The sequence below is a fragment of the Loxodonta africana genome, chromosome 13, assembly GCF_030014295.1.
Source record: "Loxodonta africana isolate mLoxAfr1 chromosome 13, mLoxAfr1.hap2, whole genome shotgun sequence".
Lineage (NCBI taxonomy): Eukaryota > Metazoa > Chordata > Mammalia > Proboscidea > Elephantidae > Loxodonta > Loxodonta africana.
Window position 1 is genome coordinate 43,204,821 of NC_087354.1, and position 26,978 is coordinate 43,231,798.

The 26,978-nt window shown below is 37.2% G+C and overlaps 1 protein-coding gene across 1 annotated transcript in view; it reads right to left on the reverse strand.

Annotated features, from left to right (window-relative positions):
- ARIH1 (ariadne RBR E3 ubiquitin protein ligase 1) overlaps positions 1-26,978 on the reverse strand; it is a 130,600-nt gene that overhangs the window by 15,814 nt on the left and 87,808 nt on the right. The window contains exons 4-11 of the mRNA XM_064267294.1: positions 24,740-24,832; positions 24,106-24,161; positions 14,514-14,580; positions 13,053-13,159; positions 7,961-8,003; positions 7,345-7,416; positions 4,472-4,602; positions 1,176-1,233 (exon numbers count right to left, since the gene is read on the reverse strand). Coding sequence (XP_064123364.1) covers positions 1,176-1,233; positions 4,472-4,602; positions 7,345-7,416; positions 7,961-8,003; positions 13,053-13,159; positions 14,514-14,580; positions 24,106-24,161; positions 24,740-24,832 — 627 coding nt within the window. The remainder of the gene's footprint in view (positions 1-1,175; positions 1,234-4,471; positions 4,603-7,344; positions 7,417-7,960; positions 8,004-13,052; positions 13,160-14,513; positions 14,581-24,105; positions 24,162-24,739; positions 24,833-26,978) is intronic.

Consider the following 26,978-nt stretch of genomic DNA (forward strand, 5'->3'; position numbering starts at 1 on the left):
ACCTAGTAGATTCGAACTGCCAACCTTTTGGTTAGTAGTCATAGCTCTTAACCAGCAGGGTTTCCACTTAGCAGTATAAAAAAAAAGTCAAAACCTCTGCTGTCAAGTCTTAGCAGTATAGTAACACTAAGCTCAAAAGAATCCAGCCACATAGCAGCCTATTAGTAGTAATTTAATTTCCACAAACAACATTATTTATCAAATGAAATTAATGTTAATTTGAGCTTCACTGGTTTTGCAGCTCTCTTTATTTGGCTGTATAGCTGTATAATGCTGTAAGAGTTTAATGTTAGAATTACATCTATGGAGTCCCTCAGTGGTGCAAGCTGTCAGCATGCTTGGCTGCTAACTGAAAGGCTGGCAGTTTGAGTCCACTCAAAGGTGCCTTGTAAGAAGGGCCGGCAATCTACTTCTGAAAAAATCAGCCCTTGAAAACCCTAAGGAGCACAGCTCTACTCTGACACACATGGGGTCTTCATGAGTCCAGAACTGACTCGATGGCAACTTTTTTTCCCCCAATGAATATAATTTAAATCAACACTTCAATACATGGGGATTTTTTCCTTTAACAATACGACAGGATTTAAAAAAACCCAGAATTAGGTCTTAATGGTATTTTTTTTATTAGAAAATAAATTTTAAAGAAACATTAAAAAGTGAAACAATCCAAAACAGATGCAAAGCATGTTTTGGACTGCATCCAGGGTAGGCTAACCATTTGAAAATATTTTGAGACAACTGAAGAATTTCAATATGGACTAAACGAATATAAGGAATTATTTAATTGGGTAAATGTAATTGAGTTATTTTGCTTGGGGAGGGAAGTTCTTGATGAATAATGACGTAAAAGAAATTAGAAATAAGGGCCATTTAACAAACGCTACTCTCTACGCTCTTTGCTTGGGAAAAAAAGAAATCCTGACATCAAGACTGCTGAAACCTGCAGCTCTACTACATGACTAGATTAACTAAAAGTAAGCAAACAAATTTATAAATAAGGATGTTCTGATTAATTAGTTTGTATAGATTCTCTTCTTAAATATAAACAGATACTCAGCATTTATTGGGGTATTTTTCCTTAAACCTCTCGGAGTTGAAAACTTCTGCTGAATTATTCCCTAATGAATGCACAACGCATGTTCCCATTTAAGTCTTAAGAGAATGAATGTACTTACCTCCTGTGCGTCTCTTGCTGCCTTTGCATCATCCTCATTGTAACGGTTACAGTTGTACCTTAAAATAAATTAAGAGAATGCCATAAAACAATAAAAAGAGAACAAATCACAATTTTAACCAACATTCTCCTTTACAGATAAACCGAGATGTTAAAATGCCCAAGGTACTACAATTATGACAGAATTACTGAGCTGAAAAAACCAAAAGTGCTGCTGAATCTAACCTACACCTAGTGTCTGAATATGCTCTGTCTTAATGAATGGGTTCCCTCTTCAGTATCAGGAAGTTCCCCGCCTCCAGAGGCAGTCAGTTCCACATCAGCTCACCTATAATCATTAGGAAACACTGTCATTCTAGAACTTCCATTTACTGGCTATAGTTTGAATTTCTCAATCAATTTTTGAAGATAGGGACTATCTCATTTCCTAGCTCTTCTCTTACTTAAGCCAAATAGTCTCCATTATCTAGAGTTACTCACCTTACCTGTTCTTTTATAAGCAAAAGAGAACCAGTAGGCAGCATGCAATTTACTTTAATGCTATTACAGTTTATAACAGTCATTTAAAATTACGTGACACACATAATGGGGGGTAGAGAGGAAACATGACTAAGAGTGGCTGTTCCCTTGTTCTGGATACTCTACCTCTTTTATGCAGCCTACATTATGGGAGAAGCTGATATTTATCAAGTACTTATTACATACTTGCTAAAAACTTTCTATGTACTATCGCATATTATTCTTACCGATCAGATGAGGAATTAGGTAAAGTGAAGACAAGTAAAATCACATAGGTAGTTTCAGAGCTGGCAATTACTATGTCTGTCTGCCAAGTAAGGTTCATACTCTTAACCAGTGAGTACTACACTACTCATAGGCTATTAAGTCCTATTTGCAGAATGTTTTTAACACTGATCTTTTTCAAGGAAAAATTTGACTTTAATTTAAATCTTGTTAAATTAAGCCACTATTCCATCTTGTCAAGCTCTTTAGGATTTTAATGGTCAATATATTCAATATTCCTCCTTTGATGTTACCCCAAAATGTATGCAAGATTCTTTTATCAGTTCAAGCAAGATTCTTATATCAGTTCAAGTAAGACATCAATAAAACAGACCAGGAAAAGAGTATGTAATAATGTATGAATAAAAAGGATTAGGACAAAGCCTTTCAACAAGCCTTTAAAGCTATTCCATAAGGAAGATATGAATCCGTTTATCTGTATTCCTAGAAATGGTCATTCAATCAATTCCAAATATACCTACCTACCTGCATTCAAAGCCTAGGCCATAAACTTCTCAGTCCACACTGAAATACCACACTGAAATCTTAAACACATTCATTGATCCAACATCCTCATGGTACCATTTAATTTTGGGATTTTGCAGGAGGGAACAAATAAGTTCTATGGTCCATATATAGTTGGAATAAATCACAAATTTTGAAAATTTGGAATTACATTTTGTCTGTCTCTAGTCTTTGGTATCTATTTTTCATCATTACTCAGAAATAAAACACCGGCTCAGCGATTTCATCTTCAAGTTTTTTTTCCCCTGGAAATCTTTATTGTTACAAAAATATATATAACACAATACTTGCCAATTCAGCATTTTTTACATGTACAATTCAGTAACACCAATACATTAGTTATGTTGGGCAACCATCACTTATCTTCAGGTTTAAAGTACCCCAGACCACACTTCAATTGGGTCAGACTAATTATTCATTTCCTCCTAGCTTGACTTTATGGTCCTCTCTCACTAATAATTTACTCTACCTATCACAATAATCACTCTTGTTGACAGAAACAGAAATTGCCATCTATTGGTCAACTATCAACATTTGTCCACCTGCATCTTTTCTTCCTATCTGTTTTATCTTTAATAACTCTCCTTTTGATACTTTTTTTTTTTTTTTTAATATTTGTAAGCCTTAACTCATTCTGGGCTTCATTTGCCCAGCATTATTTAAGGATCTTAAACCCAGAAGAGCAAACAGGATTCATCTACGCTTCCAACTCAGGTAACTGACAGTGCTACCAGAAATGCTCTTTTGAAGATTCGGAGACATTTTCAGATTTTAGAAGGAAAGCATGCCATGATTCATTTGCAATGTCAGCTGTGGGTAAAGGCAAGACACAAGCAGCATATCTGACACCCTGGCCCAGGTCACTCTTCTGTACCCATCATTTGTTATGTGCCTTTTTAAGGTCCTGATGTAGCTCATTTCAAATCTGAGATACGCTCAGAGATTCCCTTATACAAACAACACATCTCTAAATAACATTTCTTCACTTTCTTCTCCCTTTACTACACTTGTCAACAGAGGGAATTTAGGGTCTGACTTCTTAAAATCTAGGGTGCCTGTCTGGCTAAACCCGAAATACACTTCCGCAGCTCTAACAGGGGCACACTCACTTTCTTTATCTCCATGCGCCCAGTCAGTTTTGACCTATTCAGAATTAACTTCGGATAAGTAATCCCTCTTACTATTTCTCTAACATCTATCCAGTGAAACCAAAAAGGAAGACTTGCCATTCTCCTAAGTTCAGATCCCCTTCATCTTGTCTTGAATCTACAATCTCTTCCCTTGCCATTCATTCTCTACAAAGCAGCCAGAATTATAAGACATCGCTCTCACTGAAAACCCTTTATCCCTACTAAATGAAAAACAATGGTGCCATCGAGATAAATGCAAATGACATCAAGCTTCAGTTTGGGGGAAACTTAACAAACTGGGAAGTAAAGGCCCCACCTAAAGAGCTGCCACTCAGTTCTACGTTGCTAAACAGGCATAGCAGGCCTGTTTCAAAGTTTCACAGATAAGCTAAAAATCTGGATTTGCAGGGGAATGTCTAAATTTTAGGACAAATTTTTGTCTAAGTGATATGCAGGGTAAATAAAACACACCTGCAGGTTGAGGTTTCTCCACAGCCTGTTAGTTTTCAACTTCTGCCGAGAAAGCAGAACTCTCTGAACAGGTCATTTACTTTCACATCACTGTACTTTTGTTCATGCTGCTCCTTTCGTCCCGAATGTATTTCCCACCACTTTTTCAACTAATGAATTTAGCCATGCTTACAGTTAATCTCAATTGTTAACCTCCTCTGTGAAACAGGCCTAACTAATCCCTCTTTCTGCATAGCTTGCACACACTCTAACGATGACCACACTATTTTTATTTTACTTATCCCCAAGTTAGATGGTGACCTTTATGAGGTAGAAGCCTTATTTATAATACCTGGCACACAGCACATACTTATGTGAACATATTCTTCCCTTCATATCCCCAACCTACCAGGCAGATCCATGTGGTTCCCAAGGGCCAAGACACACCCAGCAAAACTCTGCTTTACAGTTCTGGTTACGACAGACCATGTGATTACAACCGCCATCCTTCTCAATTGTGACATGGCATTTGGGACATTCCTATGAAGAGAAACTATAAAGTTGGTGTCAATGCTACACTAGGTTGTATTACTACCACTGAGGAGAAGCCAGTTCTAGAGTCAATTTATTTTCATATACCATATTCATTGTAATAAATACGTGTAAAACACTTAAAATAGTGTCCAACACTTAATAATCATTATTAAAAATTAGTTATCACTGGCTTTTAAGTGTACAATTTTATGAAGATTTTTTTAAGTGGGGTCAGGGGACAAAAACATTGTAAGTACATTTTATCATATATGTAGTAACAGTAGTTTCATGGGAGATGAAACATTTTATGTAAATATACACTTCTCATGTCATCTAGAAATAATTACTGAGCTTTTACTATATCCCATGCACTGTTCTCAATGTTTAATATGCATTAATATGTATTAATATGCATTACGATTTCCATTTATCAGGTGAACAAACTAAGGTAGAGAGAAATAATGAAGAAATTAGTCCAAAGTCACCCATGTAGTAAATAAGAGTCAAGATTCAAATACAAGCAATTTGGTCTCAAGAGCCAGGCAAGCAGGAAATCAGGCCTTGACTGGCAAATTTTTCTTTTGTCTACGCAATTTCCCAACTGTCATCTGCCTAATACCCGTATTTTAAATTCTTCTCATTGTGGTCCATTTACAAATGTGTTACAGAGATTGGGTTAGGTTGTGTTTTCCAAGTCCCTATCATTTTCTCCATGGCTGGTAAGTCAAAGTCACTGTCCTTTAGGTCTATTGTTGCTGTCTTTCTGAAATATCTAGAAAATTAAACTCACCCATTATAGTTATTAAAATTATAAATAACATATAAAGCTTGTACTTTTGCTGTATTTGCATATGTTTGTAACCCCTACTGGGGGGGAGTATCATCCATTTATTATTTACATAATTTGGCATTCTTTGTGAAACTGACTATCCTACCCACAATCTATAATAGTTTTAAATAGGCCAATATGGCAACCTTTTAAATTATATATTTTTAATTGAATTTCTGAAATTACCCATATAAGATATTTTCCCAAATAAGCAAATTCCAAGAATAAAATGTTTGTTTCATTCTACATTTCATGGTTATAATTAACTAAACAGTGTTAAGCTCCCAGTATGTCAGGCTACCATCAACTAGCTGCAAATCTGTTTAAGAAGCTAATAAGAATAATAAATAAAAGGCTCTGAAACCTCTCAAACTCTTGGTGTCATCTCAAAACTACCAAGTAGCTATTTTTGCTACTATAAATTGCGATTCTTCCTGGGTAACTCACTTCATCTTCTAAACAAAGTAAAAAATATCCAAGAGTTTCACAGAGCATATTTAAGGTTCCTGGGACTTTAATAAAGTAACAACAAAAAGAAGTAACCACTTGCTTTCCTGACAGTATAGATAGTATATCTAGCAAAGTTTTTTTTTTTTTTGAGTGACATGAATCATGCTTATCATGATAGCTTTTAGAAAGCAAAATAATAATAATAATTTCTACCTTATATTCCTTAAATATTTAGGTACTAGTTTTATGTGACAGAAATCACTGTTTCACTGCTAATGCTTTCTGGGGGACAGAAAACTTAATTCACCAAACAGTACACTTGTATGTTTTAACCTTTTTGGGTACAGCAGGGTATTAATAGTATAACATCGTGGCTGGTCTTATCGTTTAAGCACTCCTTATTTCTACCATCGTCCCATGACGAGGGGGTGAACAGTGCAAAGTTATAATACTGGTCAAACACTCAAAGAGTATTCTCTAAAGCATCATCTTCACATGCGAAGGACAATACTAAAAATGAATAGCCCATGAATCAGTCTATCATTCACCACTGGTTACTTCCTATACAGGTAAAATATGAAACTGAATTATTCTTTAAAAAAGATGGGTACTTATGTAAGTTTGTACCAAGAGACTGGCTGGGGACCAAGAAACTGAGATTCAAATGCCCCCTTATCATTATCGATACCAAAGAAGGGTGCTCAAGATTACCTGCACTTAGTAAAACACCTCCATCCAGGGTGAAGGAAGTAGTTCATGGTCATAAAGAGCTTAAATTTTGAAACCAGCATCACGAGCAATGTATTTCAAAACAAACAAACCAAAAAGAAACAACAAAAAACCAAGGGTACCTATTATTACCCCAAAACTTCTATTTCTCAGGAGTCAAGTCTCTTAATAAATCATATTTTAAAAGTTTCACATGAAGTGAGGGTTGAAGAATCTTTAAGTCTAGTTCAGTTACAAAATAAAAACTTACAGTTGCTTAGCTGCTCTGCTCTAGAGAAATGACTGCCCTAAAGAAATGAATGACTCCTTAAAAAGGTAAACCTTGGGGAGTTTAAGGCAGAAATGTAAATAAGCCTAATAAAAGCTAGAAGGAGTAACTCTACAGTACAATTGTATACTAAAAGGAAGCCAAGAACAGTATGATGAAGAGGCATTATCAGACCTCAGATTAGAAAAATTGTTAGTAGCTTTTTCTTTAACTTCTCCTATAGAAGAAAATTTCTAAAGCATACTGCTGCATATATAGCAGTTTAGTACCCAGTATTCTAAAGTAAAATTAACAGAAACTCTAAAGTAAATTCAAACACAAAAACGGGAAAGTAGGCTAGACAGGAAATCATTTTGAAGAAGTTTAATGGAGACAGGAGCCCTTAACTAGGTGACGTTACAGCTTTGGCCAATGCAGATGCACCTATCCTTACGAGTTCCATTATCAAGAGTTGCTGAAAGAAAATACCAACCTTTGTGTTAGCTGCAATCCAATTGGAGGTTTCACTGTCATCATCACACTTTTTAATCCACTTCTTTAACCACTGTTTGAAAATAACAACTGTTAGGGTACAACAAAAGTCTTTAAAAAAAAATGATGGCAAATTACTTCAGCACTTAATTACAAGTATATAAATATGAAAGGGAAAGACCAAGATTATCACTGGGCTTACTTCCTTTTGAACCAGGGAAATTCTGTAGTTTATATATAGTATAAAATATAGTATACCAGTCTATAAAATCAACCAAAGGAGGATTTCTTTAGCGGAAGCTCAGTGGGGAACCCAGAGCTTGCTCCAAGGTGTGTTTCTCAAGTCCGCCAATTCCAAACTCTGCCAGGGAGGGTGCTTTAACCATGGTTACCCTGACAATCTGGAGCCAGGCTTGTTTTTTTCTTCTTCTTATCACAAAGAATGCTCCCTAAATATCTACAATCATCATCTAAAATAAAGCCCCCTTCCCCACCCCGCTCCAAAACAAATCTATGTACTAACGGACAGATCAAATTAGAGGCTGTGATTTTTAGTCACAAAGTCATAAAAATGCCCCATAACGTTATTTTAAAATGAAAATGCCAGATGAACTCACCTTACATTTAACAGGATCATGCCAATTTTCTCCACAGTTAAAGCTGTTAAGTGACAAAGAGTTAAAAGAAGTAAATCCTACCTACTTTAAGTAAATAAACAAAACAAACCAACCAACCATTTTCATGGTTTGTATTTCCACCAATTTCTGTTGTTGTTGGCTGCCGTTGATTTGGCCCCAACCCATGGCGGCCCCACGCACATCGGGATCGAATCGTGGTAACCTATAGGATTTTCACTGGTTGATTTTCCAGAAGTAGATCATCAGGCCTTTCTTCCTAGTTTGTCTTAGTCTGGAAGCACCAACGAAACCTGTTTAACATCACAGCAACACATGAGCCTCCCCTCCATAGACAGGTGATGGCTGTGCTGGAAGGTGCCTTGGCCATTAATCAAACCCTGGTCTCCAGAATGGAAGACAAGAATTCTACCACTGAACTACCACTGCCCCCACCAATTTCTAGTGGTTGGCAACTACAAGGGCAGGAATCATTTCGGTTTACTCTACAGTAAATTACCTAGAATTTACCATTATGACTAGGTATACAGTGGGTACTCAATCAATGTGTGCAAAATGAATGACTACAAAAGCATGAAAACATGCTTGGCTGACAATTTCATAACAAATTTCTATCTAAAGAGCTACCAAACTGTTAAAAAAACAAAAAACAAAAAACAAAAAACAATTTACCTAGACATGCATTGTTTTTATATCTAGGGTTCCTTGCTGTAACCATTCCAATTAAAAACAAGTGGAAATAATTTTCATTAATTTAATAATTGTTAAGGCACCTAATATGATATTTACAACTTAAATTTCAGCCAATGTTTCATTACTGTATAATAAATCTTTTATTTAAATACTCCAAATGAAGATTAAGAGTCTGACTTCATAATTATATAGTTTAATACAAACACACAGTAAATTATGTGGAAATCAAACAGGTCACATCTTTGCATAAACCAAATAAATAAACCACAGCCTTGTAAAGAGAAGTGGCACCAGTCAAGGTTTTAAAAAAAAGAATGGACCTAAATGTTCTCTAAACCAAAACCAAAGCAGTTGCTGTCAATTCTAACTCATGGAGACCTCACGTGTGCAGAGTAGAACCTCTCCACCGGGTTTTCAAGACTGTGACCTTTTGGAGGCAGATCACCAGGCACGTCTTCTGAGCTACCTCTGGGTGGGTTCAAACCACCAACATTTTGGCTAGTAGTCAGGCACTTAACCACTTATGCCATCCAGGGACTCCTCGAGTAATTTGGGAATGTCAAAAATCCTTTGCATAAAAGAGGAAACTATTGATTTAAATAGTTTTCTTGATAATGGTTACTTTTGGAGAGGAAGATGGGGAATGGGATGGAGCAGAGAACTAGTGGGCTTCAAATGTATCTGTCGTATTTTATTTTTCAACAAAAACAAAATACGAATTTTGATAAAGCTCGGTTGTAGATACCTACATGTTATTACCTTGTTATTCTCTACATCTCTATTAATGTTTCATACAAAAAACGTATTTCAAAGTACATATGGAATCAATCAATCCAGAGACTCTGAAACTTGCTCTTGAATGTACAGTAGCTAAAGTAAAAGAAGAAATGAAGAAAAAGAGCTGAATGGAAGATTTCAAAGGGCAGCTTGAGAAGACAAAGTATTATAATGAAATGTGCAAAGACCTGAAGTTAGAAAACCAAAAGAGAAGAACATGCTCAGCATTTCTCAAGGTGAAAGAAATGAAGAAAAAATTCAAGCTTCTACTTGCAGTGCTGAAGGATCTATGGGCAACAAATTGAACAATGAAGGACGCTTCAAAAGAAGATGAAAGGAAGAGAGTCATTGTACCAAAGAGAAATGGTCGACGTTCAACCATTTTAGGAAGTAGCATATGATCAGGAACCAATGGTACTGAAGGAAGAAGTCCAGGCTGCACTGGAGGCACTGGAGAAAAAAAAGCTCCAGGAACTGATGGAATATTAACTGAGATGTTTCAATAAACAGATGCAACGTTGGAAGTGCTCACTCATTTATGCCAAGAAAATTGGAAGACAGATACCTGGTTAACTGACTGGAGGAGATCCTATCTGTTCCCATTCCAAAGAAAAATGATCCAATAGAATGCAGGAATTATCAAACAATATCGTATGCAAGTAAAATTTTGCTGAAGATAATTAAAAATGGTTGCAGCAGTACATGGACAGGAAATTGCCAGAAATTCAAGCCGGATTCAGAAGAGGATGTAGAACAAGGGATATCACTGCTAATGTCAGGTGGATCTTGGCTGAAAGCAGAGAATGTCAGAAAGACGTTTTCCTGTGTTTTATTGACTATGCAAAGGCTTTGACTGTGTATCTTAACAAAATACGGATAACACTGTGAAGACCGGGAATTCCAGAACACTTAATCGTGCTCATGTGGACTGCCTAAGACGCAGTCATCTGAACAGAACATAGGGGATACTGCGTGGTTCAAAATCAGGAAGGGTGTGCACCAGGGTTGTGTCCTTTCACCATACTTATTCAACTGTATGTTGAGCAAATAATCCAAGAAGCTGGACTATACGAAGATTGGAGGAAGGCTCATTTAGACAACCTGCCATACACAGGCGACACAACCTTGCTTGCTGAAAAGTGAAAAGGACTTAAAGCACTTACTGAAGATCAATGACCACAGCCTTCAGCATGAATTACACCTCAACGTAAAGAAAACAAAAATCCTCACAACTGGACCAATAAGCAACATCATGATAAACCAGGAAAAGACTGAAGTTGTCAAGGATTTCATTTTACTTGGATCCACAATTAACACCCATGGAAGCAGCAGTCAAGAAATCAAAAGATGCACTGCACTGGGCAATCTGCTGCAAAAGACCTCTTGGAAGTGCTGAAAGGCAAAAATGTCACCTTGAAGCCTAAGGTGTGCCTGACCCAAGCCATGGTATTTTCAATCACCTCATACGCATGTGAAAGCTGGACAATGAGTAAGGAAATCTGAAGAACTGATATATTTGTATTATGGTGTTGATGAAGAATATCAAATATTCCATGACTGCCAGCAGAATGAACAGCCTGTCTTAATCTTAAAAGCCTGTGAGCACCCATCTAGGATACTCCACTGGTCTCACCCCTTCCAGTATAAGGAAGAATGAAAAAAACTAAAGATACAAGGGCAAAATTAGTACAAAGGACTAATGGACCACCATCTACTGTGGCCTCCACCAGACTGAGTCCAGTGCAACTAGATGGTCCCAGCTACCACTACCGACTGCTCTGACAGGTATCGCAATACAGGGTTCTGGACAGTTAGAACAAAATTCTAACTCAAAAAGAAAGACTAGACTTACTGGCCTAACAGACTGGAGAAACTCTGAGAGTATGGCCCCCCGACACCCTTCCAGCTCAGTGATGGGGTCACTCCTGAGGTTCACCTTGCAGCCAAAGATTGAACAGGCCCATGGAACAAAACAAGACTAAAGGTGTGCATCACTCCTGGGGCAGGGACTGGAAGGCAGGGGGGAAGAGGAAACATGGTAATAGGGAACCCAGGCATGAGAAGAGGGAGTGTTCACATGTCATGGGGTTAACCAATGTCACAGAATAATGTGTGTACTAACTGTTTGACGAGAAACTAGTTTGTTCTGTAAACCTTCATCTAAAGTAAAAAAAAAAAAAAAAAAAAAAAGAAGTGAGGATGACCAGACTTCATCTGCCACACTTTGGACATCTTATTAAGAGGGACCAGTCTCTGGAGAAGGATATCATGCTTGGTAGAGTAGAAGGTCAGCGAAAAAGAGGAAGACCCTCAACAAGATGGACTGACAGTGACTACAACAATGGGCTCAAGCAAAACAATGATTGTGAGCATGGCACAAGACCAGGGAGTGTTTCATTCTTTTGTACATAGGGTCACTGTGAGGCAGAACCAACTAAACAGCACCTAACAACGACATCATATAGGATCAAACTGACAACACCAACTCAAAACGTTAGACAGGAAGCTTGACAGCACCTAACAACAACATGGAATCAATCAGACTCCACCCTCTAACTACAGGGTAGACTCTGAAACAATTCATATTTAATCTTAGAATCAATTACTTATCAGAATAGCATGTACTTTATACATATTTAATCTAAGTTTATCTGTTCTTTATGAGAGTATTTATTATAAGTGATGTTTAATTCTAATTCTGTAGATGTTTGGAGAAAAAACAAAAAAGATACAGAATACCAAAAAAGATGGTATTGCCAGCTCCAGAGCCCCTTGGCTTGACTTGGCTTCTCATTCCTATGAGATCCTCAAAGGAATGAAGATTTTAACTTTCTAATATATGGAAATTTCCCGGTATGTAGAACATAGAATACAGAGGCTGCAGAATGTGCTATGGAACTCCAAGGGCCCAGGTTATCATGAACCTGGGGCCACAGGAGACATAGGAAAACCTACCACACTTAATCAACCAAGTTTCTTTTTTCCAAATTTATCTATGTGTTTTCCTTCTAGGAGTAAGATTAAACTTGTCAAAATAAAGAAATTGAAAAAAAAAAAAAATTCTAACTGTGCATTTCACTTTCTAAGATATAATCTGAAAGGAGAGCAAAAGCCATAAGGAAACTAAATGTAATTTGGCCAAATAAGCAATCGACCGCAAACAAGAAGGACCAGGTTTTTGTCCCAGATCTGTAAGCTGTTCCCATATAGCTTATAGATGAGCTTACAGGAAGATGTGATCACAACTGCGTTTTTTTTTCCCCACAAGAAAATATGTCCAAAAGTCAGAGCAGCCAAGGGAAGAGGAAAAATTGTGTAATACATGGCTTTTCCACCATTTTTAAAATTCATTTTATTTTTTTTGTTGCGAATATACACAGCAGAAAATAAACCAATTCAATAATATCTATGTGTACAATTCAGTGACATTAACTATCATCCAATTTTTATTTAAAAGAAATACACACTATTTTAAACCAACATCACTCACATACATCTCCCTGTCTGCAGTTAACTTTTTTTCCTGCTATTTTACTGCCAAGAGTAAGTGGCAGCAATGGAAAAGCTAGGTGCACTATTCCAATTTAGGAAATCACTTGCTTACCAAAATTGGCGCCCACATTTGCAGCGAACAGGTTTAGCATCAGGATACTGGACTTTAACAACATGGTGGCAATCTGGGGCAGGACACCACTTTAACAGTCGATTGCACTGAAACACAAGTTGGAAAATAAAAATGATAACAAATTAAATCATGATACAAGTAATTTTTATTTCTAGGACACCACGCAATTATTTATACTGCTTCCCTAGTGCTCAACGTAAAGGATGTTCTTCAGGGGTAAGGGAGCGATAGTGATGCAAGCATATAAAAATTGCCAACCAAACTTAAGTCTTCTACGGCAATGCTTTTGGATGCATTATTTTTCTAAGTTTATAGATTCCTTAAAGACATGGTTTTATCGAATATATGAAATATAGTATCTCTTGTTCTATCTTCAAAATGTCACTGAGAAAATTTAAGATAATTACCCATTATATAACCATTAATGACCATTCATTTGTTTATGGTTCCATTTCAAGGCAATTTTCATAAGATGCAAGAAACCAGATATGCTTCTAATTAAGGAAGATGATTAGATGCTAAAATTGGTTTGAGACAAGGGATATACACGCAATTTCTCTCCCTGACCATAAGACGCTAAGAATCAAAAGCCAGTTCCTAAATCACAGACAGAAAACTTTATTTTAGTATCACAAAAGGAAATATAAATTTTGAAGTGTTGCTATTATGGAACCAAACATGACTCTAGTAACACTCTGCATCAGAGCTCAAAAGTCCATTGTCTAACTCAGAAAAATACTATTTCTAAAATACGCTATCCAGAAGATCTGACCACCTTCAGTTTAATCCTTAACAGAAATAAAAATTACTTTCTAGAATTAAAACATCAAGTTACACTGATGCCCTTATACAGAGATGGGCGTATTTCTTCTGTAAAGAGCCAGAGAGCTAGCTTTGGGGACCATACAGTCTCTGTACCAACTACTCAACTCTGCCATTGTAATGCAAAAGTAGTCATAGAAAGAATGGGTATGGATATGTTCCAGTAAAACTTTATTTACAAAATCAGGCCGATCTCTGCTCTGATCTAAAAAAAAGAAATATCACAAGAACAAATAACTACAGTGTTCTTTATCAAGAAGATTTACTGGCAAAGAAACCTAAAATGAGCAGAGATATAGCAGGGTCAGACTCCCAAACATGATTAAATATCACATGATTGCTGTAATTCTCCACTAGGAACAAAGAGGGAAAAAGGATAAATACTGTAAAAATAATTTAATATCCAGCTCAAGACCTCTGAAGAAAGATTTACTTATTGGTTTGTCGTGTTCTTTTAGAACAAAGATGACCTGGTATGCTTCATAAATAAAACCCATAACCCAAGTGTACAGTAAAGACGTTTCTTACTATCTAGAGTATATGAGAAGAACAGTGATAGTCGGATTAACAACCAGAACTCTACGTTAAAAGAATGAAAACTTAAGAGAAATCACTTACCTCTACAAAGCTATTGGTTATTAAATGCTGATACTTTAATTTAACTTTTGAATCTGTGATTAGGCGCCTAAAACCAAAGAATAAAAATTGTTCATTAGGAAGTTTTCCATCAGTTTCCACATTTATAAAATATAATTTAAAAACTATGTTATGGCTATACAAACTGCTCTAAACTGAAAATAATGAAATGCACATATGTTATCAACAAATCTAACTGTACAAATCAAAACAGTTATTTCAAAGTTTCTATAATTTTATTTTGGTAGCCTTTTTCCCCCATGGTTCTTATACTCTAAACATTCTATTTTTACCCAGTTTGTATTACAGCATAATGATTTACCAACTGTGGCCAAGTTTAGGTTCCTTTCAGTCTTCTGACTCTGACATCTTGCCTTAAGATAGCAATTCTCAGCAGCTTGCTTCTCTCCAGGAACCCCACCCCAAGTAAGTGTATGAAGTGAGAGATGTTGCTGACAGGAATGTTAAGAAATAGATCCAGGTTTTGAGGGCCTTTTACTGAGATCTCTTTTGATAATTTACCAGCAATGTTTAGTGATTTCAACCTCGCTTCCCTATAGAACATTCTATAATTCACAACAATTTCTAGAATTCACAGGAGCCCATGAAAGTGAGGAACCCTGAAGCTTGTATTTCATCAGTTTCTTGGTAAATACCTCTCTGAGTGTGTTATAAGAAAATGGTATCAAAACAGAAAAAAAATTAAAAAGTAATCACTGCCAAAAGGCAGGAAGAACTGTATCAACTATGCACATGGTCCAATCCCATTAAGATCTTTACCATGACCAAAAAGGCACTATATAATTTGGGCACACCTAACTCTTAAGCCTCATAACCCTCTGCTCTGCCTTCTTTCCATAGGACCCCACTGGTCCTGTGCCACATGCAGTATACTCCAGTCACATAATATTTCTTCAAAAATAGTAAGTAATACCCTTCGTCAGAGGCTTTGCATAGGGCTATCTCCCTTGGAAAGGAAAGGGAAGTGTAACAACATGCTGGGGCTCTGAGGTGAGACTGCCTGGGTTTGAATATTGGCTTTAAAACTCACTAGCTATGAATTATGGGCAAATTATCTGATCTCTTCATACCTCAGTTAACCAATCTGTAAAATGGATAAAAGAAATATAGTTTTAAGATTAGAACAGTGCCTGGCAAAGAATAAGCAATCAATAAATATTAGATGCTGTTATTATATTACTTCACTCAGCTAAAATATATCGTCAAAGTGTTAACAGTACTCACTCAAGGAAGCCTTCCCTGACTACTTACTGCCCGCACGAGTTTAGATATGAGGAGTCAGTTCTCTCATGGAACTCTATACATTTCCTTTATAGCGTTTACGATAATTTTAATCAAACGGTTATCTGTATAATTATTTGCTTAATTAATGTCTATTTTCCTGCTCCCCTAACCCCAACCAGACAATAACCAGTTGCCATCAAGTCGACTCTGACTCCCAGCGATCCCATGTTTGCCAGAGCAGAACTGTGCTCCTTAGGGTTTTCAATGACTGATTTTTCAAAAGCAGATCACCAGCCTTTCTTGCGAGGAGCCTCTACGTGGGCTTACGCTTTGAACCTTTCTGTTAGCAGCTGAACCTATTAACAGTTTACACCATCCAGGTTAAAAGTGAGATGCATTTAAGCTCTGTGAAAAGATCCCTTGTGTGTCCAGCACATTGTCCGGCTTATAGAAAGGGTTCAATAAATATTTTTTTAAATGAATAAACCTGTACATTTTACAGATGTTTAAACTGAGATCTAAAAATAGTGAGTTTGGCAGTTCCTCAAAAAGTTAAACATAGAATTACCATATGACCCAGTAATTCCAATCCTAGGTATACACCCAAGAGCACTGAAAACAGGTGTTCAAATAAAAACTTGCACACGGATGTTTATAGCAACATTATTCATAATAAGCAGAGTGGAAACCACCCAAATGTCCATCAATGGATGAATGGATAAACAAATTGTGGAAAAGCCACACAACGGAATATGATCCAGCCATAAAAAGGAATGAAGTAACGATACACAGTACAGCATGGAGGAACCTTGAAAATGTTACACTAAGTGAAAGAAGTCAAACACAGAAGGCCATATATTGTATGGTTCCATTTATATGAAATGTCCAGAAGAGGCAAATCCCAAACCCAAAAAAAAAACAAACCCACTGCACTCAAGTCGATTCCGACTCATAAAGATCCTGTAAGACAGAGTAGAACTGCCCCGCAGGGTTTCCAAGGATCTAAGTCTTTTATGTTAGCAGACTGCCACATCTTTCTCCCACAGAGTGGCTGGTGTATTCTAACTGCCTAACTTTTGGTTAGCAGCTGAGGGCTTTAACCAGTGCATTACCAGGGCTAGGCAAATCCAAAGAGACAGGGACTGGAGAAGAAGGGAATGGGGAGTGACTGCTTAATGGTATGGGGTTTTTTTTTTGGGGGGGGGGGGATGAAAATGTTCTGGAATCAGTTAGTTGTGATAATTCTACAACATCGTGTATGTCCTATAAACCAGTGAATCATATTCTTTAAGACCGTTAAAATAATGAATTTAATGTTATGTGAATTACACCTCCAAAAAAAATTAGTAAAACAAGCAGACTCAAAGTCAGATGCTTCTTTTATTACCCATAATGCTTCTCTGATGTGACAAACTCTAATGATTTCTTACAGCAGACCCTAGCTTAAGGAGCCCTGGTGGCACAGTGGTTAAGTGCTCGGCTGGTAATCAAAAGGTTGGCAGTTCAAACCCACTAGCTGCTTGTGGGAGAAAGATGTGGCAGTCTGCTCCCATGAAGACTACAGCTTTGGAAACCCTGTAAGGTTGCTGTATGTTGGAACAGACTCGATGACAATGGGTATGACCCTAACTTTAGAAGACATACAACCTTATTTGAGTTCACGAGGACTGGCAAGAACAAAGGTCAGCCACAGCTATTTCTAACTCAGTTTACCTGGTAATAGGGAAGGGAAAGAAAGTGACCCTCCAGTCTTGAGAGTAAATACTTTCAAGAAGGCAAACATCACCCTGGTCATTAATTAGCCCATTCTCTTCACAAAGACCTGTTGCCAACACATACAGTACAGAATGACTTAGATTATGCCAACTCTCATAATCAAAGGCAGCTCTCAGTGACAGGTATGACTTTTACATGCTAGACACAGAGACGACGGGAGAGTTGGGATTTGAAATCAAGTGACAGTAAACACAAGGATGTTTTTACTGCTAATCCATGCCTTCTACAGCAGCCTGAGTAAATTGACAACATTATACAAAAAAACATTATACAGCTAACAGAAATTAGGAGGTGGTAAAGGTAAAGGTGAAGTACAGTACTGAGCACTGATTTCCTCACCTTATACATCGTAGGGAGTTAAGATATACTGCTTAAAGTTGATGGAACGGGAAATATCCATTGAAGAACAGCATTTAAGTTATTTAATTTTAAACCATTTATTTTTAAAAAGGAACTTTTGCCCTTTTTAGGCCAGTGGAAAATTAGTCAATAAATGTATACATTATTTACATCATGATCCTTAGAACCATTTAAAAAAAAAAAAAAAAGTCTTGTGTAGCAGATGTAGTGCAATGGATTGCATTTATACTTTTTTTTTTCCTAGCCATGGCCTTGTAACTCCCACCAAAAGACTGGGTGAGACCACGCAAATAAGGTGCTTGTGACCCACCAAGTGAACTGGGCCATGCAAATAAGGTGTACGGAATCCTAACGAGGGAATTGGTCAATTTTGCCATCCTTACTAAGTTTAAAATAAGCCATCCCAGAGGTGGAAAGGAGAGACCTCACTATCACCAAGGAAGAACAGCTAGGAGTGGAGCATATCTTTTAGACCAAGGATCCCTGTGCTGAGAACCTCTTAGAAGAAGAGAGACAGAGAGCTGTAACACCAGAGACAACTAGAGGTGGCGAGAAGCAGCGGCATAGGAACAGTGGCAGCAGAGGCAGCAAAACCAGGAGACCGGCAGGAGACAGTGTGGACCCATGGAGTGACAAAGCTCAGCACCTTCTGGCGGGAGGCTTGCTGGTAGAGTGGAGTGCCTCAGGGGATTGGCAAAACTAGGCTCACTGACCCATGGATCTCAAAAGCTGAGCGCCTTCAGGCTGAGGCTTACTGGCAGAGTGGGGTGCCTCTGGGCATTTCTCGGGGGAACTAAAAATCTTTGTAACATTTGCTCAAGCAGGGCAGAGGCTGTCCCGCCCAAGAGTCCTGAGGGGCAGAGGGGTTAAGGGCCAGGGAGAGGCCTACCTATGGGCAAGACTGAGAAGAAGCTGTCCTGATTGAAGAATTGTATCCTGAGTCATTTCTGATCCCGAATTGTAACCTGTTACTTCCCTAATAAACCCCATAGTCGTAAGTATTGTCTGTGAGTTCAACAATTTATCCAACCTAGCAGTGAAGGCGAGAGTGGCATGGGAGGGAGAGTTGGTGTCAGAATTGCTAAAATGTTTGGAGGATGGCAATATGTTTGACTTCCGGCTGCCTCACCGGAATCAGCCTTAGGCGGCTGATCTGGAGTCTCCTCCCCTCTTGTGAAGTTAGAGGAGCTCGGACACCCCCGCACTGCCATTTTTGCAGCAGTAAAGCCTTCAGAAAGGCATCTGGCATTAATTCTGCTAGAAACGAGTGGTAATGAGTTCCTGCCAACACCTCTGCTTCTCTTTCTAAAACCTATATATGAAACATTTTTAAACACAACTCATAGGATGTTGAATCAGAACATCACAATCCCAGATGTGTGCTAATTGAATCACTGATTAATAAAGATGAGAGTAAACACACTATTTGAAGGTCTTGAAAGACTTCACAGATACAAGTTTATCTTTATCATCCCTCAGATTACTAGAGAGAGTATATATAGTACAGGAAATTTAGACCCTAAATAACTTTACATAAAAAACCAACAAACTGCTAAGTTAACTAGAAATAGAAATGTAGCTGGTCTCAAGTGATAGATAATTAAGAGAAATCATCTTCATTAATGTTATGCAAGCAACAAGGATAAATCTTGGGACAAGGAAAAAGTTCTCAAAGTACATTGTTACCTTCTTGAATTAGGAAGCAGAGGTATATGAGGCCATTGTGTAAAGGAGTCCCGCTTAGCCTAACAGCCCTGATGGTACAGCTCAAATCAATCCCTGAGTCTGCAATGATGACATGTTTATGAAGGCAAGGGAGAGTAATATATTTCCAGTTACTTATTCAAAGATGCATGTCTATTATATGCCAGTTACAAAAAGAATAGAATGAAAAGGTGAATCCACTGAATCACTACTCTCAAGAATATGAGTCTAAGAAGCACTGAGAGATGAGTCAACAAATACTTTCAGTGTAGTGTTTCCACGGATAGAGTCTCACGACCCAAATGGAAATATGCGAAAGATTCCGTCAACATAAACAAGCTTATGGCCTAAGAAAAAAGCACAGACAAAAATATAGGCAATTACAAAAGTATATTGTAAGGGAAATATGGGGGAGCGAAGGAAATGATAGGATGTCTGCCCAAGCCAAAATTAAAATCTAAGCCAAGGCCTGAAGAAAGAATAAGAGAATGATTAGGTTAAATGGAGAGAAAAGTAAAACAGGAAGAAAACTGGATGCAAGAAAGCCAGGAAGTAATTGAGGAACAAAAGTAAACCAAACTGTTATGGATTGATTGTGTCTCCCAAAAATATATATGGAAATTCTAATCCCTGTAACTATGAATGTGACCTTGTTTGGAAATGGGTTTTTGTTGTTATTGTTATCAATTAAATCAAATGAGGTCATGCAGGGTGGGTCCTAATCCTAACCTCTTCTGAGTAGTACCTTGTGAAAGAAAAGAACAGAGAAACGGAGGGATGCGTTGTGATGCGGGCAGATGCACCAAAAACAACAAAGGAATGCCAAGGATTGCTGGCAACCACAGAAACTAGTAGTGAGCCAGGGAACAGTTCTGAAAGCCTCCAGAAGGAATCTACCCAGCAGATACCTTGATTTGGACTTTAATCTCTGGACTGAGAGACAATAAAATCTGTTCTTTAAAGCCACCCACTTTTTGGTATTTTGTTATGGCAGCCTAGAAGACTAAGATACAAATCAAATGCAATAAAAGCACAGTACTTTCAAGAAACCAAGTTTTAGGTGGCTAGAAAGTAGAATCTGAGAAAAGACAAGGCAAGAGAAACAACGGAGGTGAGAAGACAGTGGAATGACACAGGCAGAGGCTGAAACTACTGGGTGAAAGTTCAAAGTGCAATAAATTTTTAGCAACTGCCCAGCTGGATTACAAAAATAACTGCAATAGCTTATACACTGTTACACTCTATCCTTAACTACATTAGGCATTAACAAATTTCTTGATCTTTATCAATCTAAAATGGTTATTTAAAAAAAAAAAAGGTTTAAAGGGGGAATATCTAATTTTGCCTTGCATTTACTTAACAAGGAGTGATAGCTTATGTTTATGGTAATTTCCTCTTCCTACTGATGTGCAAGAGCATTTTGGTAGGAAGGCAATTATCCACAATTGTTTTATGTGTTAGAAATATTTTGTTGACCCATTTCCCACCTAAAATCTTACCCACAAACCCATTATGTAAGACAAATATGAAAACAAGTTCCTCTGGGAATCATCCAACAGAGCTCCTGAAGTATTTCTCAAGAAATTTAGGCCCTTCACTGTGCACAGTTTGAACCATAGTGTGTACACTGTCAGGAGAACTTCTAACAGTTCTTAACAACACCTCAGTAAATTGTAAAAGTTGTTAAGCCTAATTAGCACTGGCATATTCATGCATTCAAGTCAACGTATTTTTTTTTTAACAAATGAACAGAATTAGCCAAAGGTGTTCTATAAATAAATCAATATGCAATCCACTGGAGTATAATCTAGAATTTCTCTCTCCCTCAAACAACTACACTTTCCCTTCCTTTGTTCAAACTGACTCCATTTTCCGTTCATGCTTGAACTCACCACAATCTGACTTCTGCTGTGACCATTCTAGCAAAACTGCTTTTATAATAGGGAAATCCACCGGTCTCTTTTCTATGCTATTCTACTCGGTATCTCTGCAGGAAATGACACCACTGATGACCTTTGCTGACATTCTCTACTCCCTCGGTTCCTGTAACATTACTCTCTTCTGGTTCTTCTAATTCTTAAAGCATCACTAAGATGTCTTTCAGTGACTCTTCATCTTCCTCTATTTTCCCCTTAAGTGTTAGTCTCTAAGACCTCAGTCTTCTTTTTTCATTCTATACTCATGCCAAGTGTGATGGCTTCCTCACCCATTACACTTCAATTGTTATTTATCCATTAGATTCCAAACCTGAAGGATACTACTTCCCACCAAATGGATCAAATTAAAAATTGCAGACTCATACTAGAGTTTTTTTTCATACCCTGAAACCATTCTGTCTCTAAATTCTGCTGATTCTACAGATTACTCACTGGAATCCCAACTGCCACACCATCGTCTTTAATTTAGACTTCTCCAACAGCCTTCTAACTTGTCTTATTGCCCACTCTAAAGCATCCTCCACTGTATCACCAAAGTTGTACACCTACCCCTCACTTATCGCCTATCTCATTATGCAACATTTCGCAATTACAACAGTAAAAAATCTACTATTGGACTATTTTGCCCATTATCAACATATCCTGGCAGTAATAAAAACCAAAGTGTGGAGCAAGAGTAACAGTGGCTGTGATGGTTAAGGTTATATGTCAACTTGGCTGGGCCATGATTCTCAGTGGTTTGGCAGTTACGTAATGATGTAGTAATCCCCCACTTTCACATAACAACTGGTCTTTGTAACCTAACAATGTTGGTAAGTGAGGAGTGGGTGTATTTCTAAAATTCAAATCTTATTATCACAGACTTAACAACCTTCCAAGACAAAACACATTATAAACTGTCAAACTCTTTCCACCCTCATCTCTAACAACCCCCTATTCTGTGCTCCAGCTACAGCCAAATAGTTAATGTGAGCCTCTTGAGGGAAGGCATTATACCTTTATTTTTGTTCCACTGTGCATATGTGCTAGTAAGTAGGATACCAGTAAATGTTTGTTGAATATGTAAAAGAACATAGGAACAGAAGTCCACGAGAAACCAGAAAGCATCAGAGACAAGATAAAAAAAAAAAAAAAAAAAAAACCTAGGAGGAAGGTAGTACTTCAAGATAACTACAGGGCTTATATTTCTTAGTTTAAAACAATAATGAAAATATGATTTACTGAAAGATAAAACTAGGATTAACACAGAGCTGACAACAATGAAGATGTATTTCAAAGAAACCAAAGCAGGTGGAGGTTAGGAAAGCAGAATCAGTCAGCTTTATAAACTATGCTGGTCAAGCCAATTTATGGCTTTATTAGGTTAAGAAATTTGCTCATTACAGCCCATGACTGCTTTTATTTTTATTACCTTCAAATCCTAGTACTTAAACACAAGTATACCTTTCTGCATACACAATTATCCAGGACTGATTATATAACTTATTTGTGGATTCAGGCCCTCAATCTGTTTATCCACCAGGATGGAGGTCAATTAAAATGGCACTGACCAGGGAATTAAGCAATCTGGGATTTTACCTCAGGCTCAGGAAGTAATTATGCTTCTCTCTCCAAATTTTTCTTCCTTAAGAGAACCTTCCACAAGGAGAGCAATTAGCTGACAGTCTCCATCCACAATGCCTTTGGGATATGCAGCAGTGCTCAAGACGAGGCCATGCTCTCCCTGTGCAACTCCCAGCCACTGAATGAGCATGGCAAGAGTACCAGGACCTTATCATTTCTGCTTAACTCCTCTACACGCCAATCTGCACACTGGTGCTCCCCACTGGGCTGTCAAGAGACTCTCTCAGAGCTGCACCATAGTCTAAGTCTCTTCCTACTGATTGCTCTTACCCACTCTTTTAACAGTTGTGAGATCTGACACATGGTCTACCTACTCCGGCTCCTTCTCCTTGCCTTTATTCTGCACCAATGCTATTCCACAATAAATTTCTTTCACGTCAGACTCAATCATGGCATGTGCTTCCCAGAAGACCCTCAGCTGATATACTGACATATTCCATTATTCAATTCTATGATTTACCAAAAGCTAGCTGCTGTGTATTTATCAGGAAAATGACTGGGCATTTAACCAAGTTACAAATGGGCTTTTGCACTACAAAAGAATATAGATTAGACAGTCTTTACAGACTTAAGAGTGTAACCTCCTTTTCCTTAAGTAATCAACTACTTGAGAAAAAACAGTCAACATTTACCCTAAAACAAAGATGAAAAGGTAAGGAGGGGCAGGAAAGTTAGATACATGGAAATAGAACAAACAGAATAGAAATAATAAGAATCCTGACACATCATGAAAAACGTAACCAATGTCATGGACAATTTGTATAAAAATTTTTAAATGGGAACCTAATTTGCTGTGTAAACATTCACCGAAAACACAATAAAATATTTTGTAAAAAAAGTTTCACCTCCTTTGAAATGCTGACATAAAGTTAATTTGGCTTAACTAACTAACCAACATTCAACATGCAGAATCTATCAAAAATACTTACATAACTGTGTTGTCATCCACTAAGATATCACAACCATGAGCAGGACACGAAATAGTCTGAAAAAGATTGATTAAAATTCAAACTATGTCTTCATTCAACAAATATTTACTGAATGCCTATCATTGCCAGGCACTTTGCTAGGTTCTGAGGATTTTTTTTTTTTTTAACATTTGTAGGATCTTACTCCTTTCCCTTTCTATTTAGAGAAAATAAATGTGTGCATATGTTTGTCACCATAAAGTAACTAGAACTAGAACCACTGACCTGAATAATTGGTTTTTCAATACCAAAAACAAGATACCTGAGACAAAACTGCTCAACAAGTTTGGCCTGATACACACAAACGTTGATGCCTACTGAGAAAACATTGCTGCTGTTGCTGTTAGATGCCGTCGAGTCGTTTCCGACTCTTAATGACCCTATGCACAACAGAACGAGAAAACATTACCTAGGTTGAATCCATAATTGGAATGTCACATTGTAAATAGAAAAAAGCCTGTTATCTTTTAGTTGTATTTAGAAAAAAGTTTCCACGCCATTCATAATCCAGAAAGCTTGACCAGTTCATATTTGCACAATTTCTAAACACTGTAGAAAATCCACCAAAAACTGAAAAATAAATTGGCCTCTTTACCTGTCCCATGCCTTCCTCCATAATTTTGGTAGTTAAATATTCACTCCAGCACTGCATACAGAACTTATGTCCACATTCAAGGCCAGTGAAATACTGCAACAAAAGTAAAATATGGACTTTTAGCAGTGACATTACCCAAAAATTCACTAAACACACCAACCCAATAAAAAAAAAAAGTCTGTGTTAGGTCCACATTTCTCAAAGTAGCTAAAATGTCCAATTTGACAAGAACAGATGGGCTTCTAAAATGAACTTCTAGGTGGTAAAATTCAGACATATGCAAATATACTGAACACAAAACAGCCAATTAATGAGAAATGCATCTACGGTAGATATTTATAATATTTAAAATTCCTAAAGGAATAGTAAGTTTGTGTTAAATGTATGTCATGCACCAATAAGCACATGAAAACGATGCTCAATACCATTAGTCATCATGGAAATGTAAAGCAAAACTACAGTGAGATATCACTTCACACTCACTAAATCCTCCCCTCCCCCCCGCCCCAAAACAACAACCCAAAACAAACCCACTGCTGTTGAGCTGATTCCAACTCAGGACAACCCCAAATGTTACAGAGTAGAACTGCTCTACAGGGTTCTCTTTAATCTTTAAAAAAGCAGGCTGCCAGGCCTTTCTTCCATTGTGCCTTGGGTAGGTTTGAACTGTCAACCTTTGGGTTAGTAGTTAAGTGCAAACAATTTGTGCCACCCAGGGATTATCACACCCACTCGGGAGGTAAAACCAAAAACATAGATAATAAGCGTTGGTGACAATGTGGAGAAATCTGAATCTTTATACACCACTAATGGAAACGTAAAATGATGCAGCCATGTTGGAAACAATCTGGGATTTCCTCAAAAGATTAAGTATAGCGTTACCATTATAACCCAGCAAATTTTACTCCTAGGTATATACCCATGAGAATTTAAAACAGGTGTTCAAACAAAAGTTGTACATGGATGCTCATAACAGCATTATCCCTAATAGCAAAAAAGTATAATAACCCAAATGTACATCGACTGGTAAATGGATAAAATGTGAGATATCCAAACACTCAAATTTTATTCAGCAATAAAATCAAGTACTGATACATACTACAACATGGATAAACCTTAAAACACTATGTGAAGTGAAAGAAATCAATCACAAAAGACCATATATGGTATGATTCCATTTACATGAAAGGTTCAGAAAAGGCAAATCTATAGAGACAGAAAGTAGATTAGTGGCTGCTGAGGACTGGGGGCTGGGGGAGATGAGGACTGACTGTTAATGAGTATGGAATTTCTTTTGGGGGTCATGAAAATGTTCTAAAATTAACTGTGGAGATGGCTGCACAACTCTGTGAATTTATTAAAAACCACATTAAATGGAAGACTTGTATGGTATGTAAATTGTATCTCAATAAAGCTGTTATAAAAATGTCACGAAAATATGGGAACTGTCTAAAAAAATAAAATCTTGACAGTAAACCTAAGATTTATTCAGAATAGCTGAGAATAGCAGTAAAATGCTGTTCTAACCATAGACTACTTACAGGAATTGAAATACTATTAACTTGAAGATTGGCTAAATGATACTATATTCTACAATGGGATCGAAAGCAACTATTTAAATGATAGTAGAGTCTGGAGAATTATATATATATTTTTAAAAACTTAAATAATGGTCATCATAGTTTAATACATTTCACAACATTTACCACTGAATTATTTTTACTTAATTAAATAAGCAATACATACACATGGTTAAAACCAATTTTAACAGTATGTGTTTATACTGAAAAACAAGTGTTCCTCATTCTCAACCCTGTCCTCTACCCAGAAGCAATACTTATTTCTCAATTTCTTACATATCCTTCCAAAGATGTTCTAATGTACACACAAAATACATAAGCATACTTGTATCTTTTAAGCACACGCATGCACACACACACAATAGGAGCATCACATCCTCTGTTCTGCATCTTGCTTTTTTTATTTAATAGATTCTGATGTGGTTCCAAACTTATACATATGGGTCTACCTCTTTTAAAAGTTTGTATGAAGGTACCACAATTTATTTAAACAGTCCATTTTTTTGTGTATGTAAAAATATTCATAAAAAACACACACCCTTTCAACAATTTTTCAATGTACAGCTGATTGACACTGGTTACGTACTTCACATTGTGTCACCATTCTCACTATCTCTGCCCATACTGTTTTACCGCCGTTAACTTAGACTCTCTGCCCA